At 40.0% G+C, this 22761-nt stretch overlaps 1 protein-coding gene across 1 annotated transcript in view; it reads right to left on the minus strand.

Annotated features, from left to right (window-relative positions):
- Positions 1 to 1907: 1907 nt before the first annotated feature.
- The window catches only part of HACD2 (3-hydroxyacyl-CoA dehydratase 2), an 88761-nt gene continuing 67907 nt past the window's right edge, over positions 1908 to 22761 (minus strand). Inside the window, exons 5-7 of the mRNA XM_043473164.1 lie at positions 9099 to 9220; positions 7103 to 7281; positions 1908 to 2323 (exon numbers count right to left, since the gene is read on the minus strand). Coding sequence (XP_043329099.1) covers positions 2241 to 2323; positions 7103 to 7281; positions 9099 to 9220 — 384 coding nt within the window. The 3' untranslated portion in view covers positions 1908 to 2240. The remainder of the gene's footprint in view (positions 2324 to 7102; positions 7282 to 9098; positions 9221 to 22761) is intronic.

Consider the following 22761-nt stretch of genomic DNA (forward strand, 5'->3'; position numbering starts at 1 on the left):
GCCTTACTTATCTGCAATGAGCATTTTAAATGTTGATGGACAAAAATACACACTGGGGTTGAGACCCTTTTTGAGAAGGGAGTTGTTTGCTGCGTTCTTATTGTCAAAGTTCAATTTGATGCATGACCACTATTTGTGACAGATTGTTTTTCAGAAATAGTGACAAATTATAATAGAGAGGCCCGAATAAAACTCCCAATCCAGCAATCCTGGAAAACTTGCATTTCTCATCCCATCTTCTATAACTATTTCAAACACAAATGAAAAAAAATCTTACTCAAGTAATAAGGCTAATATAACCCAAATTGATTCTATTTTAAGGCAGAAAAACATTTTGGAAAAATAAAAAGAGAAAAAAGCATGAAAAATAATCTTTCCACATATTTTATCAAAAAGAGTAGATTCTAATCTCACCACACCCAAGTCAAGAGTGCTGCCTTTAAGCATAATTTTAATGATCAATTCAAAAATAATGTATTATACATCTGCTTGCATTAAATTTCAGGCTGCATATTTTTTCTCATTTTTCATCTTAAGTTTCAAGCTTCTATTAAAGTAAGCATTTAAAAGTTTTCCATTATGACATCCTTCTAATATTGGCAATTATACTTTAGTTGATAACCAGTCAGTAAACTAGTAAGCTAGACTTTTAAATGGAGAAGGCAATGGCAACCCACTCCAGTACTCTTGCCTAGAAAACCCCATGGACGGAGGAGCCTCGTAGGCTGCAGTCCATGGGGTCGCTAGGAGTCGGACACGACCTGAGTGACTTCACTTTCCCTTTTCACTTTCATGCATTGGAGAAGGAAATGGCAACCCACTCCAGTATTCTTGCCTGGAGAATCCCAGGGACGGCAGAGCCTGGTGGGCTGCTGTCTGTGGGGTTGCACAGAGACCGACACGACTGAAATGACCTGGCAGCAGACTTTTAAAAGATCAACCAATTAAAACAAAAAAGGGAAAATGTTTCCGTAAAGAACACTGTATATTTAAAATCTAATGCATGTCTAAACTTGGGCTTTACATTTTCATCCAACTCTTTCTTGAAAAGTCTTAAATGCACAGTTTAGCAATTATAGTATGTAGACACGACGTTAATTAGACAATGTCCATATGTCCAAAGTATTTCTTGGCTGCTCCAAAATGCGGGGACGATACTACTTTTAGTTCATGACTGCCCAACTGGAACATTTCACTGCCTCTGGACTTACAACTTGGTGGAAATTACATAGCACCATAATAAGGAAAAGTACACAAACAGAAGAGCAGAATAAAAATGTGAAAATAAAATAATAAGGGTACATAAACCCATTCCTGACTGTTTTTCCAAACTCCATTTCTAGAGTAACACCTTTCATGTGCTTTCAAGAACAGATTCTCTACTTCTATGCACTAGACTGGCTTCAGGTCCCTAAGCAAGAAAAGCTCCTGACAAACTCCTTACTCTGGGTATTCTGAGAATGGTACTGTGAAAGATACCTGTCATTGTCTAACTACTGAGCTTTCCCTTTCTCAAAACTGTCCAGTTTTGTTAAAATAGGATTGAGGTTGAGCCCCAGTTAAGGTAGCTTCTCTACAATATACACATACTTATTAAATTCAAGCACATTTCATAGTGGCAAGCAGTAATGACTCAATTGAAAACGAACAAAAGGGTTCTAGTTGTTTTCTGATTATAGGCACTACCCCAAAGTTTCACAGACATGTACATTGTATAATTCATTCACTAGATACGAGGGGAAGGTCCCAGCCATAACTTCAGAGCATTCCAGAAAACAAATGGCTTCCAGCATGCAGTCAAGCACTTTGAGAGGGAATGCGAAACACACTGCAGACTGAAACGTAACTGCTCCAAGTTGGGCATTCAGTGGGCACAACTTCATGACTCAGACTGTAACGCTCAAGTATTTAGTGTTACAGATCTTTTATTTATCAGACATGTGAAGGAAACAGGAGGATATAAAATGCCAGATCCCTTCCCAGCGCCATCATAAATAGTGGGAACTTCTGGTTGAAAGAGCATGCTGAAATGGACCGGCCAGGATGTTTTATGTAACAGCTTTTGTTTTTTAGAAAATCCCAGGCCCACATGACACTGGATTTTGGTTTATTTATTTATTTTTTTAGTATTTAAAAATAGTTCTTACTTATTCTCTATGAAACGTATTGGGAACTGAAAAAGTCTGCAGCATTTTTTGTCATTGGAAAGTTTGTTTCTGGGGGTGTGCAGGAAGACGGAACTATTCAAATTTCTTGTGTTCTTCAGTATGAGAAAGGATCTTTCTTCTCTGGTGTATCATGTGGAAGTATAACTGGGGAAAAACTGCAAAGAAGAGAAAGAACTGGTTAAGGAGATGATTTAAAACCACATGTTCTATGTAAAGCACATGGACTTGAGGTCCTCTCTGCCTCCGACCACCTTCTCTCCCAGCAACCAAGGATGGTAACAAGACGGGCTTGGAGAAAAAAGAAAAACACAAAGAAACTCACTTTCCTGCTTTAGCCGATGGGGAAGGGTAATGTGGATTAGAATGTCAGATACTACTGTCACTAGCATTACCAATCAAGATGCCACAGAGCTGCCAAATAATACTCTTTACACAAGCTCATGCTATCTTCACATTTATTCTCTGATTTCCCAACAACTAGGGGATGAATTCTAGTGCTGGGGTTATTCCTGTTCACAGAGGAGGAATGGAAGCCTCAGAGAGGGTGGGCATTTGCCTGCGGTCTCACAGCAAACCACTGACGGTCAGGACCAGGCTCCGTGCTCCTGACCCTCAGTCTCGCCCTCTCTGTCCCCCTGCTCTGTCACCCAGGAGGATGTCCCAAAGGTACTTTCAGAGAAATGCTGTTCTTTGGGAAGACCGAGGAATGGTGTTTGATCTGAACACCACTAAGCCACACTTGGATATGAAAAGCAGGCCCTTACGCACTAGAGATTCTGTTCTTGGTCATTTCATAAGTTACTTTAAAAAGGACTGGCTCTCAAAAAAAAAAAAAAAAGGACTGACTCTCGATTGAACAGGGTGGTACTGCCTCTCCAGGGATAGATGGAAGTGCGGGTGGAGTGGGGAGGTTACTGGCATTCAGTGGAAGGGGCCAGTAATGCCAAAATCCACACGGTGCCAGTCCTCTGTGACTAAGAACTGCCCCACCCCAAACGCCTACAGTGTCTCTGCTGGGAGATGGCAGCTTAACCTAGCTGACCTTCACAAGGTTACTGTAAACTGGGGGTTCAAAAACCACATAAAATATTCCAGTGAGTTGGTCTTGGACGTACACCATCCATCTTCCCTTCTCAATAGCTCCAATCTCTATATTTTAGACAGTAACCTGTGTTTGGGGGGAGGTGATTTCTACTACTGCCAACTCTTCTCTGACAGTTTCTTTCCTTCCAAATGGGTTCCAAGTTGGCCAAATGTCAAATGATCCTCCCAAAGTACCAAGACATCAGTGGGTGTGTGCACACAGATTTGATAAACTGCAGAGGAGGCTCCGGCGCTGAACAGCGCTGCCATCCACTCCACTCACTATTTGCAGGCAGGAAGTTATTCACAGCAAAGACCCAGCTTGTGCATAAAATTCAACAGGGAGAGAACTATTTTGGTATGAACGCCAGAAAATTTGACAAGCTCTATAATCTAAAAACTGGAAGTAAGGATATAATTAAACCATAAGGAATGCTAATTGTAATCATTTAAAAATGTGAGGCTAGTCACATTTCTATAGATATGCTTTAGTAAAGGGAAACTTTGCGGCAAAGAACACTAAGGACTTTTCCACTGGCTGCACTTGTGATTACGTCACTCATTCAAAGTGTGGCTATGGACCATGGGGTCTGACAGGACAACAATCCAAAAGTCATTCAATAGGCCGTTAGTGGCAACAAGATGGCTAAATATACCTTCATCCTCATGCAAGGGCCTGCCAGCTACTGAGGCTCCTGGGTCAGAACTGGGGAGCAGATATGGCCCTTTCATTTCGTTACATTTTTCCAGAGGTTGCTCAGTGCCCGAGAGAAAGAAATGTGTAGGGGAGATGGGGAAAATGGGAGTACTTGTGTTAGAGATTCTCTGCTCCTCTGGCAGTGACTCCCCGGTGACCAGAACTTGGGGGACACTGTCTCCATCTCAATTACTCACCAACTACAGTGACTGAAATAATTCCAGATGCATGGCTGCCTGCTTTTAACTACACTGAAAATCTCAACCTGACAACAGGCTGTTCAGAATTCTAGCCTCTGCTCTTAATAGTTCAGGACATGTAGGATGGAGATGGTGGCTGTGCATGTGTCTGTCTTGGTGTGCAGGAGGGTGGGTGGGTGTCACTGGGCACACCTTCCTGTAAGGAGAAGGGCGCTCTTAAGACTTGAAGGCAGAGGGCAGCTGGAAATCCTCTGCTTGGGGCAAGTTCCTTCTGTTTCTCTAAAAATCAGAGGTGTGGTTATGGTTACTGACAATGTGGACAGTGCCCTGCTTCTTGGTGACCCTGCCCTCCATCACTATTTCTCATTTCTCTCTGCCTTTTTTAAACCCCCAGCCCTGCAGCTAACTTTCACCAACTTGCAAAAGGGGGAGGTCAGGTAACATTAACAGATACTGTCCATACTCATACTGCAGCTGCAGCAGAGGAGAGGAACACCCCAAAGGGAATCCAAAGCACCCTGATCTGAGAAAACTCCCAGGGCTGCAGCTCACAGGCCATGCACAGCACGGGCTGCATGTGTGATAATGCATCTGGTCAGGACAATAATGAAGAGATGCTGCTTCCTGTAAGATATGTACATCATCCACTTCCCATGAGAGGGGATTGAAAGAAACCTAAGTTGTGGAAGGGAATCCAAATTTGGTAAAGAAGGCTGCATGGCAACAGCAACCTCTCCTGACTCTGCATTTTCTTCTTATAAATACAAAGTTGTGGAAAGTTGGAGACATGCAGTTGGCTGGAATGAACTGTACAAACTGGTCTCAGTATGAACAACGTAAACTACTGAAAACATGCAGGGCCACTGGCTCAGGCCAGAAGCAGAGTGTGCGCCAGCAGACGTGAGTGATCTGCAGCAGGAGACAGGGTCTGTGCTGCCATCGTGAGCCTGGGTGGGGAGTGAGGGATTTGAAGGGAACCTTTTAATCTCTGTCCTTGAAATGAATCCTTTTTTTTTTTTTTTTTTACAAGAGTTAAGCTACCTTAGAAATGAGAGTATGGACTTTAACCAAGCCAAGTTCTCTCATTAAAAAGAGGCTGAGAATGGTAGAAGGGGCAAGGACTGAGGTACAGAAAGCAGACGCTGGCTGAGAGTAAAGAGTTTCCCTACTCTCTGTAAGACAGCTGACCCTCGGGTCTGTGCTCTCTTCTCTTCTAAGGCCAGGAAGGAAAATCCCACACAACTGGGTTTGTTTTCCTTCAGGAATCCTGTCATCCTGTGCTTGACCAGGCCCCTTCTCTACTGAGAGGTCAGCAGGCAGAGGCAAAAGGTTGGCGCTGGTGGGCCCCCATAGCACAAAAAGAGACTAGGAGGTGCAGAGTGACTTGAGTTGCCTGGAGAACTGTTCCTAGAATACAGTCCCACCTGCATCAGACTGGAAACCTTGCAGCTACTCTGAGGTAGAGGCCCCAGGTTTCCATTAATGGGGCAGCACTTTGTTACTGGTTTGATTTCACGATAGTCTCCTGGCCCCATTCCCAGTTATCCAACACAGCATTTATCTCCATTTACAGACTTATGCTGAATTTAAATAAATTTTGTGGTGCTCGTCAGGATAATACTGGTTAGCCTGGGTGTGGCAAAACTACAGTTAGGAATTGTTGCCCTAGAGACTGGAAGTGAAACTCTAGGGGGACAAAATCGGAAAGGTGAAAGCTCTAAGTTAATTCTTACTACTTAAATTTTTACACTCTTCCATATTTATCTTTTGTTTGAAAATCAGCTACCTTTTACATTTGGAGAGAGATGGCCTTTAGCCACGCTGGTTCCAGCAACAGAGAGGAGGACTTGATTGCTACTAAAGGGTGTAAAAGGAATCATAAAGCAGAAGTGCATCCAAGAACTTCTCCAAGATAAATGTTCACAAGAAACTGGGATGTCGTTTTTTTCCTCAAAATGTATGAAATGCAATTTTCCACAAGGGGACACAGCTTGTCACCTGTGATTGTTAGGATGATTCATTCAGTTAATGGTGTGGGCTGAAGAAAAATCCAACCTTCCAGTCTGAATTTAACCTGAGGTTCAGGGGAGAATATAGCATCTTACAGCCTAAAATAAGATTCAGAATCATAATGCCAATGGAAGTAGCTAAGGGAGAAGAAGCATTCAGTTTACATGGCCTTGGGTAAAACATGACTCTTGGATATGTGGAAATCAATTATAGGATAGAAACTGAACATCAAAAATTGAGAAAAGGAGTAAACAACTCTTCATCCTCAGCAAACACGACTCACTTCAGAGAAGCCTCAAACATGGCCTTTTCTCTCTGTTAATGTGCTGGGAGGCAGATTTGAGTATCTATATATTTAAACTTTCAGGAGGACTATTAAAATAATCGGAAACCATCCTGAACAGAATGCTATGTCCTGTTCGGATGGCTTTAAGTGTTTATTTCCATAAAAGAAAATAAGAAATAAAGAAAAAATTAATCTATTAATCTAGTTTTTATTTTATTTGTTTCTAGTCAACTACCAATTCCTTAAAAGTGAAGTAATGTCTATTTTGATATAGCAAAAGTGTAAAGCTCTCTCTACAGTGTTTTTCAAATACCATAACAAGCAGCTTTTAAGAGACAGAAAAAGTCAAGGTAAGGTCTCTAATGGCTTTTTTTTTTGCTTTCCACTCAGTACTTTCCTCCAATAGACAGTTAACCTATCCTGGCATTCACTGTTTCAAACACACACACTAAGGACTGCACTTTAGCAGCTGAGAGGAATTCATCTTTATTCAGTTACTACCAGAGAAAATTCTTTCTGACAGTCAGCTTCAATGAAAACCAAAGCGTCCCCGATAAATTAGATTTATGGTATAAAAACAACCAAAGGCATTTAACTCTAGCTATTGTTGAGCCGATTTTTAAAACATAAATAAATATATGCATAAATATCTACTTACTTGGAATGTAAGAGATCATTATCAGAATTAGGAATGCATAATAATCAAAGGAGAAATTGTATTTGTTAGGTAAACTGATGGAATACAGGCCAGCCTGTCTGACAAAGGGCAAAGCGGCATATATTGTGAGCAATTCTCCCGACACTCCCATTGGGTACAGCACAATGAAGAGTGTGTACCTAAAACAAAACAAAATATTCATTACTAAGGTTTGAAGCCAGCTTCAGTAGAAAGATGCACCCCCCCACCCCTACAACCAATCAGTACTGGTCTTGTAGAAAGCTATTGTTTATACACTTTACTGTTTACCCACTGCTTAAAATTCAGGTTTTACAAGCCAGTTTTTGAAAAGGGCCAAAGCAGGTATGTTTCTGAATGTTCTAAAATAAAATGTATTTGGTCAGCCTCAAAATCTGGCCTGACTAAATAAACAACTCTTTAAAACAACCCCCTAAAATAACTGAGATGATGTCAAATACTGGTAAAGTAGGGGCATGGAGTCATGATTCATACTGAAGGGTCCTGCCTCATAGGTGGGTGTGGGTTTTGGGGGGAAGGTATTGAAACATGGTGTCTAAGAATCCCTACAATGCACACCAATTCTGATCTGTGGACTGAAAAAAGCAGCATATCCAATGTGTGTATACTGCTAAGTTTTCAAAAGCCTGTACATGCTACTGTGAAAAATAAAATACATGCTAAGTTTAAAAAATATTAAAAATTTTATGATAGCCTTGGTCATGATGTAATTTTCCAGTCCCCCTCCCCCGCCAAAAAACCCAATTACTATCACATGGGTGACTCTACACAATTTTCTTCACTTTAAAAAGGAATTTCTCATGTTTTAAAAAGAATTTTGGAGAGGCTCACCCTATGGAACTAACTGGAAGCCATTCTGAGGTGTAAGTATTGCTAAACAAATCATCAGCTCATGTTTAAAAAGCCTTTGGCTGTTTGTGGCTGACAGTAAATACTGGGCTCTAAACCTCTGCATACAGGAAACATGCTGATGAAAGAAAGATATATTCTCCACTGTCACCTTCAGCCATTCTCAGGAGGAGGGTGGAAAAGCACGACTCTTCCAAGGGCCACAGAAGACAGCGGACAAAGGAATCTTTCTCTAATACTAAAACCAGAGTTTGATCAATAAATTTGCCCTATAACTAGGATAGATGGCTTTCTATTTTTCTATTAGCTTTGCTGCCCAACTTGGTTAGAAACTGCTATACTTTTCCCATTCTCCTCCTTTCCTAATACAAATGTTTACGGGGGGGCGGGGGAGAAAAGAAAAAGAAGTTCACATGCTTTGGAAGCATTTGGTTTACGTCTCTGTTTAATCATTAAACTCATAAATTGTATAGGAACCACCGTTTTCATTTTATGAAATGAGGCACTTTGGCCCGAAGGACAATTTTGATCCTTTGGCTTTGTCACTCATTCCTGTAGTCTTTTCTAACTCAGAAAGTTGCTCACAACTGTGTCACAGGTTAGTTCAGATAATCAGATGAATGATCAGAAATTCACCAAATTCATAACAAATACTACTGCTAAAAATAATCAAAGCAAACTAAACTGATAATATGCTAAAAGTGCCCTGTAACATATGTTATTAATTAAAGAGTAATTTAAGAATTACTGTGTTGGAAAAATTGAGACAGGAATTGGACTTGGTCCCAAGAAACCATCATAATGGCAGAAGCTCATCAGTAAAGTTTTCTGTGGACAAAAAAGGGATGCTATATCAAATCTCTATTGAATAATTTAACTGAGAGAATTGATCCCAAATAAATCACTTAAGTAGAGATAAAAAATTTAAAAATGTTTTTATAAATCACAGTTACATAGTCACTTGTCCTGATGAAATCCACAGAGCAGAATTTTATCCAACCCCTATCTCACACAAATTTTAGAAATAAAAAATAGTATTTAGGCAATAGAGAAAAAGTACAGTGATAGAACACTTCAAAAGTTAGCCTTCGTTCCTGTACTTCTTTACCTGGCCCATTTGATGAGGTAAGGCAGATGGTTTAATAGACTGAATGTATAAAAGGAGTAACGGATAATTTCTGTGATTGTCCAGGCAATAACAAACAGGAGGACACTGTCTTCACTCTGGACCTGTAGGAAAAGGAAGACAAAGGAAAAAGCAAACACATAAAACATTTTACCAAAGAAGCACTCACAGTGTGGAGAGCTGAGTCCTTTCCCCCTTGCTGAGTTGGTGGGACTGAAGTCAACAACACAGCTCCTGGTCTGTAGCCTCAGGGCCCACAGCATGGCGCAGAAAGAGTTTGCCACATGAAGAATACAGACATGTCTATGACAACAACTGCAGAGCCAAGGGACGAGGGGCAAGTGAGAAGAGACTTGGCTTGCCAACGAGTAAGAGAGACAGGGAGGGGGAATTACATGAGCTGGAGCCCACAGGGAGAAACAAATATGATGAGTGAGTTTCTGCGTGTTTGCTTACTGACATGATGTGGAGAATGTGAACCGGTGTTGTGGGAGCCAAGAATGCTTAGGCAATACAGTAGAAAGGTGAACTGGTGAAAAGCTTGGGTTCCATTTATAAGAAATTTAATTTGATTTCCATGACAACTTAGAATCCAACGAAATTTCAGAGAAGGGCAACATAATGATAAAAACACAACTGAGGATGAAGCTAATTCCCTGGGCAGGATGAATTCATGTGGGGGAGGCTGGAGATCGTCTGTGAGGCAAGCCCATTTATTCTCTCCCACTGGTGACTTCTGATCCCAGATGAGCCTGGTTTAACTCAAGGATCACAGAGGCTTCCATGCTGATCACAGGAGGTGGCAAAAGCCAGAAGAACTTTGGGATTCTCAGCCTCCTCTGAAGTTGTTTTCATGCTGAAAAACCAATATGCTTCTAATAAGGCTCCTTAGTCAGTCAGTTCAGCAGCTTAGCTGTGTCTGACTCTTTGCGACCCCATGGACTGCAGCATGCCGGGCTTCCCTGTCCATCACCAACTCCCAGAGCTTACTCAAACTCATGGCCATCAAGTCGGTGATGCCATCCAACCATCTCATCCTCTGTTGTCCCCTTCTCCTCAAGCCTTCAATCTTTCCTAGTATCAGGGTCTTTTTCAATGAGTCAGTTCTTCAGATCAGGTGGCCAAAGTACTGGAGTTTCAGCTTCAGCATCAGTCCCTCCAATGAATATTCAGGACTCATTTCCTTTAGGATTGACTGGTTTGATCTCTTTGCAGTCCAAGGACTCTTAAGAGTCTTCTCCAGCACCAATTCAAAAGCATCAGTTCTTCAGTTCTCAGCTTTCTTTATAGTCCAACTCTCACATCCACACATGACTACTGGAAAAACCATAGCTTTGACTAGATGGACCTTTGTCAGCAAAGTAATGTCTCTGTCTAGGTTGGTCATAGCTTTTCTTCCAAGGAGCGTCTTTTAATTTCCTGGCTGCAGTCACCATCTGCATTGATTTTGGAGCCCCCCAAAATAAAGTCTCTCACTGACTTCTTAGGTATTTTCATTTTAGGGGATGTTCTCACGATATGCCTCAGACTGCAAATCTTGCATGAAAATTTATTACTGTGGTATTAACTTTCAGCACACCCAGCGTTCCCACTCCAGCTAAGTTTATGATGATCCTTCATGCTTGAAAACCAATAGTAAGAATAAGAAACAACCTTGCACCTCAATTCACTTATATTTTCTTACATCCAAAAAGGGCAGTTAGAGTTGTATGTAAATAAGAAATTCCACCAAGCAAACCAAACAAATATCATTTACAATGTAAGACATTAAATGTCTTACTCCTAACATCTAATATAACAAAGGTATGGCATTCTAACCTTAACTTTTGCTTCTCTGCATTTGGAATGTTATTGAGCACTTATATTCTTCCTCAGAAAGTGAACATGGAGCGATCTGCCTACACAATGAAATAAGCAGTCATTTACATACCTATTAACTAAATTGCTCTGACAAAGAACTTTATAAATCCACAGTTACTCTTCTCTAAAAATAATAAGAATTTTATACTGTCAAGAGTGAGAATACTTCTGTTTTCCTGGTGCTCTTATATTAGCCAAAGTAAAGCAAAAGCTAAACTCCTTTAAAGCTTTCATGTTTGATTTTTCAGTCTGTCCGCAAATCCTTGCTTAAAACCCATCTATACCAAAATATAATTTCAAAGCACACTTTGCTTTTTTTTAATATACTTTGTAATCCTCATCTTAAGGAGATATATTTTTACAGCTATGGGTTGAAAGCCTTCCTCAAAGATCTTTGGGTTATAATAGAGGTTCTTCTCTAATATTTTGCATTGTAATAAGTCTTGAAAGCAGGAAGCGTGTTTTATTCATTTTTTGATTCCCAAAAGCACTTTGAGCTTTTCACAAGTAGGAGCTCAATAGATATTTGTGGAGCAAAACAATTCAATCCTAATCAGCTGCCTGCACTTTGATACCTGATACTAGTTTCTGTGTAGTCTTGGAGGCTTTCAAATAGGGAAAAGCAGACAAGCAGGCCCCCCCAGCCTTCTGCTCTGATCCAGTCTAGAAGGTATTTGATTCACACACACCCTCAGTTAGACCAAAAGGACTGCAACAAACTCAGACTCAGGAGGAATGTGAAAACAGTCTGTTTCCAGAATCCAGCTAAAGAATCCAGTGAAGACCATGTCATAATTTTAAAAAGCCTAAGGATAGGGAAAATGACCATTTTGTACAAATGATATCTTCAGATCTACAGGAAGTACAACATGTTATTAAGAAGGGGCTCGTGTAAAGTCAGAGATCAAGCTTATCAATTTGCAGATAACTATCCAGTAACACAAAATAGGGGTAGAATGGAATGAGTTAAAATGAGTTAATGAGTAAAAATGACCAATGAGCAGTTTGGGCTAGGTTGACCAAAAATGTTTTAAAGCCATGTTTCAAAGCTGCATGCCCACACTCATGGCACAAATGAGGGCGTGGGCATGGGGCAACCACGTCATCCAGGAAATTTTCCTTTGCTTGGGGTAGTGAGCTGTGTGTTGGACCCTCCACACTGCAGACGGCAGATTTCAGCCCCCTGCTCTACAGTGAGAGAGGAGGCATGGGGAGTGGGTGGCTTGTGTAAATTAGCCAAGGGAGTTTACACAGAAATTCAAGCTTGAGAAACAAATGGGCACAAGAGAAAAACCTTTATACACAAACAGCATCATATGTTGGACTTCAAGGCTCGGGGAGTATCAGTACATGAAAAGCTGTCATTTTTATTACATTCAAAGAAAAACAGATGGTGCCACACAAGAAAATCTCTATGAAGAAACTCTATTCTTCTTAGCCTTTTGGAACCTACCACTCACCACTCTGGTTATTTCAAAGAAATCCCCTGATCAAGCCTTCTGGTAAGGCTTCTCTCTTCTTGATATCCCTTTCATTTGTGAAGAGAAGAGATTTTGGTAAACTCTAGGGGATGAAGACTAGAGTCTGTTCTTGGCAGAACTGTGAAGAGTATGTTTATCTTTCTCCTCTGGATGCCATAAAAAAACACCATAGTCTGGGTGGCTCAAACAGCAGAAAAGTGTTTTCTCACAGTTTTACAAGTCGAAGAGCAGGGTGCCACCATGTTGCTTCCTTGTGAGGACCCTTTTCCTTGTTCATTCCAGGTACCTCAATTAAATGGAATGATATTATGTTTCCTTCTGCATCTGGCTTATTTCACTGAGTGTAATGTTTTCAAAGTTCATCCCTGTTGAAGCATCTATCAGAATTTCCGTCCTTTTAAAGGCTGAATGTTATATTGTATGTAAATACCACATTTTGTTTAATGATTCAATTACTGATGGACATTTGCATTGCTTCCACCTTCTGGCTGCTGCTATGAACATGAGTGTACACATATCTATTTGAGCACCTGTTTTTTCAATTCTGTTGGGTATGCCTAGAAGCAGAATTGTTAGATCATATAATACTATGTTTAGCTTTTTGAAGAACTGCCGAACTGTTTTCCACACTGGCTACATCATTTTACATTCCTACCAACAGTGCAAAAAGGTTCCAATTTCTTCAGGTGTTTACCACCATTTTGCTATTTTCCTTTTTTTTCCTGACAGTAATCATCCTAATGAGTACAACGTGGCATCTCACTGTAGTTTTGATATGCATTTTTTCATGTGCTTATCAGTCATCTGTGTATCTTCTTTTGAGAAATGTCTTTTGCCCATTTTTAACTTTGGGGGAAATAATCTTTTTAATAATTATGATGACAATAGCAGTAAAAATAATTATACATAATAGTATAATTGAATAATAGTATAACTCAATTCATACTATATGCCAAGCACTTTTGAACATATATTACCTCTTCGAACCCCCATTTTACAGATGGGAAAAGTGAGGTTTACAGATGTTGAACCTGGCCTGTGCCCCCAAGCTCTGAACAGTTCTGACTTGTCTTCCCGGGGTTCAGACACACACACACAACCCTGCTGCTATGGGGAGAATATCCCTCTTGCAGTTGAGGATGAGGAGGTGAGGGAGAGACACAGGTGGCAGGCTGAAGACATGGCTAGTGTGGCTGGAAAATCAGCTACATGTTGTAAATAAGTAAACTGAGTAAATAAAACAATACAGTTCAAAAAATGGACTTCTTGCCATTGGAACAGGTATTTACAAACATGGAAGGGAGAACTCTAGAAAGAATACCATGGTGTTGGATTGTAATTGGAGGAACTGGTACAAGCCCATGATTTTATAACACAGATTTATATACTTATATACATATATAAACTATACATTGAATATATATTTACACACATTTATACACAATGATATACTGTTAGATGTACATGTGTATGAGTATACATATATGTATATGTTGTTGCTGTTAAGTTGCTATGTTGTACTCAACTCTGACCCCGTGGACTGTAGCACATCAGGCTCCTCTGTCCTCCACTATCTCCTGGAGTTTGCTCAAATTCATGCCCATTGAGTTGGTGATTATATCTAATCATCTCATCCTCTGTCTTCTCCTTTTGCCTTTCATCTTTCCCAGCATCAGGGTCTTTTCCAATGAGCTGGCCTCTTCACATCATGTGGTCAAAGTTTTGGAGCTTCAGCATCAGTCCTTCCAGTGAATTTCCAGGGTTGATTTCCTTTAAGATTGACTGGCTTGATCTCCTTGCAGTCCAAGGGACTCTCAAGAGTCTTCTCCACCACCACAGTGTGAAAGCATTAATTCTTCAGTGCTCAGCCTTCTTTATGGCCCAGCTCTCACATCTGTACATGACTACTGGAAAAACCATAGCTTTGACTATACAGACCTTTGTCCACAAAATGAGATCTCTGCTTTTTAACACTATTCTAGATTTGTCATAGCTTTTCTTCCAAGGAGTAAGCGTCTTTTAATTTCATGTCTGCAGTCACTGTCCTCTGACTTTGGAGCCCAAGAAAATAATATGTATCACTGCTTCCATTTTCTCCTTCTATTTGCCATGCAGTGATGGGACCTTAGTTTTTTTTAACGTTGAGTTTCAACCCAGGTTTTTCACTCTCCTCTTTTACCCTCATCAAGAGGCTCCTTAGTTCCTTTTTACTTTCTGCCATTAGAGTGATATCATCTGCATATTTAAGGTTGCTGATATTTCTCCTGGCAATCTTGATTTCAGCTTGTGATTCATTCAGCCTGGTATTTCGCATGATGTACTCTGCATATAAGTTGAACAAACAGGGTGACAATATGCAGCCTTGACATATTCCTTTCCCAATTTTGAACCAGTCAGTCATTCCATGTTCCATTTAAGTTTCTGTTGCTTCTTGATCCATATATAGGTTTCTCAGGAGACAGGTAAGGTGGTCTGGTATTCCCATCTCTTAAAAATTTTTCCATAGTTTGCTGTGATCCACAGAGTCAAAGGCTTTAGCATAGTCAATGAAGCAGATGTTTTTCTGGAATTTCCTTGCTTTCTCCATGATCCAGTTAATGTTGGCAACTTGACCTCTGGTTCTGCTGCCTCTTGGAAACCCAGCTTGTACATTTGGAAGTTCTCAATTCACATATTGCTAAAGCCTAGCTTGAAGGATTTTGAGCATAACCTTAGCATGTGACATGAGTGCAATTGTGTGGCAGTGTGAACATTCTTTGGCATTGCCCTTTTTTGGGATTGGAATGAAAACTGACTGTTCCCAGTCCTGTGGCCACTGCTGAGTTTTCCAAGTTTGCTGACATATTGAGTATAGCACTTTAACAGCATCATCTTTTAGGATCTGAAATAGCTCAGCTGGAATTCCATCATGTCCACTAGCTTTGTTCATAGTAATGCTTCCTAAGGCCTACTTGACTTCACACTCCAGGAAGTGCAGCTCTAGGTGAGTGACCATACCTTCGTGGTTGTCTGGGTCATTAAGACCTTTTTTGTATAGTTCTTCTGTGTATTCTTGCCACCTCTTCTGTTTCTATTAGGTCCTTACCATTTCTGTCCTTTATTGTGCCAATTCTCACATGAAGTGTTTCCTTGATCTCTCCAATTTTCTTGAAGAGATCTCTGATGTTTCCCATTCTATTGTTTTCCTCTATTTCCTGTACTCCAAGGCCAAACTTGCCATCCACAAAGGGAAAAAAAGGACACTGTTTAGACTGTTGGTGAATTCTGAGTGAAGTCTGGGGGTAGGACGGTATATGTTATCAGTTTTGGCTTCCATATTGGGGGGTTGTATGCAGGTGATGTAGAAGAGTGTCTGAAACATGCACTTGAGTATTTAGGTGGGACAGGACATCATGTACAGCTTGCTCTCAAGGTTCAGGAAAAAAACGATATGCAAATACAGAGGAATAGATGATGGAACAAATGTAGTAAAATGTCAATAGTTGGAGAATCTGAATGAAGGAAATATGAGAGTCTTTTGTACTGTTCTAATTTAAACTTTCTGTAAACCTGAAATGATTTCCAAATAAATTATTTTAAAATATCACCTGAGTATTAAGCAACCACTTTGGGGACATAGTTAGAAGCAAACAATATCACCTGGTTTCTATAAATTGCCTTTGATATGAAGAATCTAAATCTGCTGGAAGAGGCGGGCTACATAACCATAAAGAAGATGTAAGAACATTTATAACAAAAACTATCAATAAAAGCACACTTGAGATGGAACAACAGATTTAATGCTGAGGCTAAACGGGCATCCGAATTACTACTGTCTTATACTGTAAGTACCCCGAGGGCAGGTCTAAAAACTCCCTTTGAAAAAGGGGTTAGCTTACTTAAAAGGCAAAATGAGATTTTCAATAAATGCTTTAGATTAGGATAATAATGATGATTAAGATAATGATAACTCCCATTAGCAGGGCTAATTATCCCTTAAGTGTGGTAAAAGTAATTATGTATAAATCTTCACCAGCTAACTGTGAAACTATTTTAATAAGTATAAAGAATTCATTCCTATGTGAACAGTCAATTATATCTCTGTTTTAAAAGTCAATTATATCTCTGCTTCAGGACACAGAGAAGAATTCAATACAGTTATACAAAAAATTGTCACTGAAAGTTTGGGAAAAGATAAGGTTATATTATAGCTAATATGTAACTAACATTTACTGAGCACCTACTAAGTGCCAGGCACTGTTCTAAATGCTTTATATGTATCACCGGATTGTACCTCCAGGACCACCCAATGAGGAGGAACAAGTGGGCCTGGGAGACTGGAACAGCTCCTCAGGAGCTGGACCAGGCTGGTATAGCCCTCAGCAGGGCAGCTGGAGTGTGACACGTGCTGCCAGCAGCCTGTCTTTCCTGCCGTGTCAGTTACCCCACTCTAAGGCGCTGCTTGACCCTGCTCCCGAGCAAGCCCTGTGAAGGGAGCACCTGTGATTTCTCTTTTCCACGCATCCTAGTGCTGAGACGATACCAGAGCAGAGAAGGTATTGAATAAGTATTTGCTGACCTGTCTGCAGCCTGGCCTGCATGTTCTCTGCCTTGGGTGAGGAGGGCTGGGCCCCTGGGAGAGTGAGGTCACAGAGCTACTGCCTTGAGGGTGACGTCAGCAGAAGGTTTGGGCTGGGGCACAGGACAGTTCTGACGACAATCCTGGTCCTTTCCATAACTTTATTAAGTTTTTTTGAACAACAATGTAACTCATCTAGTTATCTACTTAAAAGGAATGTCCTCCTTGATAAGAAATTGAAATGTAATAAATACTGACGTGTGGTGGTTAAAAAAAAAGATGTCTGGGTAAGTGTTGGTCTTTTCACATGGCAACTGTCTGTATAAACTACCCATGATTTAACATTTACGGGGGAGGGGATAAGGCAGAGGGTGAGATGCATGGAGAGAGTAACGTGGAAATTACAACACTGTATGTAAAATAGACAGCCATGGGAATTTGCTGTGTGATTCAGAACTCAGATAGGAGCTCTAGGACAACCTGGGAGGGTGGGGTGGGGAGGGAGACCCCGGAGGGAGGGGACAGGAGTGTACCTATGGCTCATTCTTGTTGATGTACGACAGAAAACCACAAAATTCTGTAAAGCAACTATCCTTCAATTAAAAAATAAAATAAAAACCTATGATAGGATACACAGTAAACAAACCAGAAAACAATACTCCTTTTATATGGAAAAATGTGAGCTATATTAATATACTTCCCTTTTAAAGGAGAGAAAAATATGCAACTACATAGATTTTTCTTAACCTACAATGACAAGGGGGACTGATTAAAAAAACTATTTCACAGTAACTGAGAACTACTCTTTAATATGGATGATGGCCTAGTTAAATGTTTTGGCTTACCGAAACAAGTCTTGGTCATGAAATTAACTTTTCTGAACATGCAATGAGAAAACTGTATAAGCATGCAGTAAATAGGCAATGCACGATCAATTCTGCATTTATGACAAAATCAGACATGCAGGTCTGAATGCTAAAATGTTCCCATTAGTCCGACTTTAATGCTACTATCTGCTCAGCCCACTTCCCGGGAAATATGAAGAAAGAATGGCAATTTCCTACAACTAGCCTCTTCTCAATCACTGCAACTCTGGAAGCAAATGGACCTCCAGGCTTCCAGGCTGCACGTTCTTATCCTTTCCCAGCTTCAACATCCTCATACGGAAACTGAGGCAACATATTTGCCTTTGCATGGGTTCACGTGAGGTTAGAAAAACCTATCAAGAGCTTAGTAAAGTGCTAGCCATTCATAAATAGCAGTTATTATTTTTATTCCATGAAAGGAAAATTCAATTCAACAAATATTTATTAAGTTTCTACTATCTGTGCTAGTCACTGCTGGGATCCAGTACAGGCTGGTGGCTGCCTCTTAGGCTTAATTACTAAAATAGTATTTTGCTTTGTCATTGTGTTTTCTGTTAAGTGTTAAAGCATTAGCCTGGACCAAATCTGGGATGTTTAAGGATCTCACCAGCTGCTAGCCTTTCCCAATGTTCTTCCTAAGTTCAGTTTGATTCTCTCAATTCCAAATAGTTTTCATGCAACTATTACCTTCAACCAAACTCAAGTATAAGGACTGTATCAGAAAACAGTCATTAATTAGTTCCACCTTGATCATACATATCCAATACAGCCTAAGTATTCTATGAAGCAATAGTCCTTTAACTATTGCCAAGACAGCCTGAGATCAATATGCCCAGCAGTAGGTTACTGTGGTCTCATGGGGAGAACTGGGGCAGTCACCCCACAGTCTGCCCCCAGACCTCTAAATGCATCATCCCAGTGTACCTACCCAACACTCTAGAGGGGACAGGATAGATCACTGTCAGAAGTGTAACTGACATGGTCAAAAGAACATGAAATGAGCAATATACACTGTGAAATATCATGGTTCTTTTGTTCTATGATGGTTTAATAATTGCAAAAATGTAAGACAAAATAAAAACGAAGGCTTTGAGTATCATCTCTTGACATATAAATATTAAAACAATGGCCCAAAAAAAGGCCCATAATCCTGGATCACAAATATTTTGAGTTTGTACAGTGCTTTAGAAAATATTTGAGCCAGTTTTTTAAGTTGAGAGATTTCACATTAAAAAATCTGTATTTCTGCTTTTTTCTTAAAAAAAAAAAAAGGTGACTGCATAACACTAGATCAATTTGCCAATTACTAGCTGAGGTGAGCACCACCTTTGTTCTGAGATGATGTAGACATTCCAATTATCATATTCTTCTTGAAATTTCTTTTAACACCCACCTGGGGGACAGACATCTGATACCAGTTGATAAGCTCTGCTACTGATGGCAAGATGCTACATAAATGTTAACATGACTATTTGAAAAACTCTAAAATTAAAAAACAGTATTTAGTATATAAAAACTTGGTTAATTTGATTAGTGTTTACACTTGAGGCTCTCAACATATACTGCTTTGAAACACTGACCTCAATGAAAGAGTCCTTAAACTTGTCTTAACAAGACAGCACCAATGCAGAAGGCAAAAGAGAGGCACAATTATCAGGTTTTCAGTTATCCTGGTAATACTTTTATCAGAGCAAAATATAGTAAAGGGGAGAAGATACCAAAACTCATCCTGTTAAAAACAAATGTTTATGGCGGCAATTTAAAGGAAAGATAAGTTAAAAATCTTTAATGCATCAAGCCTAATAATTAGTCTCCTCCCTCCCTTTCAAATGCAGGCATACCCTCAGCATGCTTCCACACACATCCACATGTGGATATCAAGTCACGTCTTACAAATTCCCGAAGTGCACCAGGGTTTCACTTCAGACTTGAAAGGGCTCCATTCTCTGGAAAATGCAGACGACTTAGTAATATGCTTAATTTTATCTGTGATGCATCACGGCTTTTAACGAGAGCTTCCTGACTATACAGGACTTCTTGACATGGGTAGGTAAAAAAGGTTATTGAATCCTCCTCCTGGAAGCCATGGAAATACACTTCATATGTACTTCATGGAAGCAAGGGAATGGGGATATCTTCAGGTTCCCCTGTTGTCTTCAAGGTTCCCACCAAGACCAGTTACCTGCTGCATTCACTGTGCAAGTCAACTGCCAGGAGACTGAATGCACTGGTATTCTTGTCAATTTATGTATTTTTAAATGATCTGATATTTCATATTCATGCTGAAAATATACTGAAAAAGCAACAGTATACAAAGGACCGCTTTGGCAAAGGAGCAGATAATTTGAGATAGTTCTTCCTCCTACATATTAAAAGTTTTCAAATGAATATTAATCAATGCTTTAAAAATTCCACTTATTGTACCGTGGAGCACACCTGTTTAAAAGCAGTTTATTGCTAATAATTTTTAACTTTCCTTGACTCTGCTGACATATTTTAGCAATGCTCACGAAGCATGCCAATCATCTTTTACAGTGTGAGGTGAGAACCTCTGAGCTCATGGGGATAATAACATTGACTATATTTCTAAGGTATCCTTGAAGTCAAATAGGAGAGACAAGGTCTATGAAACGGTTTTCAGCAAAGCCAAACGTGGGACATGGTATCATGGTCACTCCACTGCGAAGGCCAAACTCCAGGTCTCTGAAAGGTGGAGTCTGTATGGCCTCCTGCCTCACCAGTTAATGAACTGCTATCTTTGCAACAGATGAGAATACCACACAATTTCCCACACCTGCAATCAGGATTTTTAAAAGTTTAATTTAGAGTACTAAAAGAATTCCTGGATTTAAAGAACACAGCATACCAAGTATGTCATATAAATTTCCTGTGGCTACATGTTTTTTTCTTTTAAATCATACAATCTTGCACATGAGATAAAATATATGAAAACCTAATTGACTGAAATAAAGAGAATGGTAAATACTGCGTTGGCCAGAAAGTTTGAGTTTTTCCATAAGATGTTACAGAAAAACTCGAATGAACTTTCTGGCCAACCCAATAATATTACACTGAATAACTACAGCTACACTGTCCAATGCAGTAACCTCCAGTCACATGTGGCTATTTAAAATTAAATTACATTAAAATTCAGTTCTTTAGTCACTCAGAGGTTATTTCAAGGGTTCAATATGTGCACACATACAACTAGGAGCTACTATGTTGAACAGCATAGGCACAGAACATTTTTTGCACTGCTAAAAATTCCTATGGACAGTCCCAAAATAGAAGAAATATTCAAAAGAAAAATGTTTGTAACCAACATGCTTCTATCACTATACAGGACCAAAAAATTACCCTTTTTGGCTTGAAATAAACATCTAAATTCACTTTACTCTCAAATCATGGATGAAAACTGGTTTTAGTGTCAGAATTCACTTACTGTAACTCTCCACTGACAGTACAACTTGACAGCATAGCTCAAATAACAGGCTTACTTCCCTGAGTCATTCTTCAACTTAAGCTGAACGTATAACCAGAGCTGAAACCACTGAGGCTCTCATGGTAAATCTCACTGTAAATACATCTCAGTTGTTTCTTTGGGAAACCAGTACTTGACATGCAAGGGAACATTTTTTTTTTTTCTTTTTTCACTCATTCCTTTTTCATGACAGCTTACCGTGCCAAGAGTCAAACATCTTTGTGAATCTCAGGACTTCACATATCCAGATTTGGCTCTAAAAAGGTTTCCAACTGTTTGTAAGTAGCAGCAATTACATGTTAAGATACTACCCAATAGTGTGAAAACGTCTTATGCCTGAAGAGAATGAATTCCAACAACAAGCTTCTTTGTTAGAACTTCATTATCAAAAACAGGAGCAAAGTAGGAGACACCACTGACACCTCCAGAACATCAGTCAAATGGGGGTAGAAGGGTTTTAGCATAATATTTAAAAAGACTAACTGAATCTTGGGGACACCAGAAATCTGGAAGTTCTGGGGCAGAAGGAAAGGAAGAGGACAACACTGCTCAGCCTGAAGGGCTCGGGCATGTGCGGGGCAGTCTGGACTAGGCAGGCAGGCAGGTCTGGCTTTGGGTCCCAGAAGAACCTCCTAACAGTGGGACACTTTCCTTTGGAGCTGACAGGTCAGGTCAGGCCCTAGCCCTTCCTGCCCTGCCCTGTGACACCCTCCCAAATGAAGATAACTGTGCTGTCTTCCAGGGAGTTTGTCTGATGTAACTGCTCCCCCTCATGCCAGAATTGAGAAATGGGAACGAAGGATGCCAGAGATAGCCCTTAGGGTAAGAGAGCAAAAGAAAGTCCTGTGTGAAACTTCAAGTGTGAGGGTGTTTGTAGGGCAGGGTCACCAACGGAGAAGGGTGAAGAGAAGGAGTGGCCAGAAGAGAAAAAGATTAACATTAAACACAAATGAAACTGATTTCCTGATTTTGTTGAGCCTGGAACCTAGTCAATTCTTAACTGACAAATGGGGCTATGTTCTTGTAGGGTGTAGTGGTAATACTGGCTTGCATGGTTTAAAATGTTTTATTTTAAACAAAACTGACTTAATAATCAAAGGAAAAAGTATAATACATTTTGAACAAAGGAGTTCCACTGGAGTTTTCCAAGGGAAAGAACAAAAGAACTAAGGCAATGGGAGAAAGATGCAACATGAGATGTCAGAAGTGAACTGACACGGAACCCAAAAGGATCTAAATATTTTTCAATATTTTGAAATAAAATTTTTATACACAGTTCAAGAAAATGTTGGAAAGGGACAGAAAAACACTCAGAGAAAAATAGACAACCTGATTTTGCTCAAATCACCTAAGCTAAATATACACAATGTTAGAGTGAACCATCTAGCCATGAGAAAAG

This window comes from Cervus canadensis, chromosome 7 (assembly GCF_019320065.1).
Source record: "Cervus canadensis isolate Bull #8, Minnesota chromosome 7, ASM1932006v1, whole genome shotgun sequence".
Classification (NCBI taxonomy): Eukaryota; Metazoa; Chordata; class Mammalia; order Artiodactyla; family Cervidae; genus Cervus; species Cervus canadensis.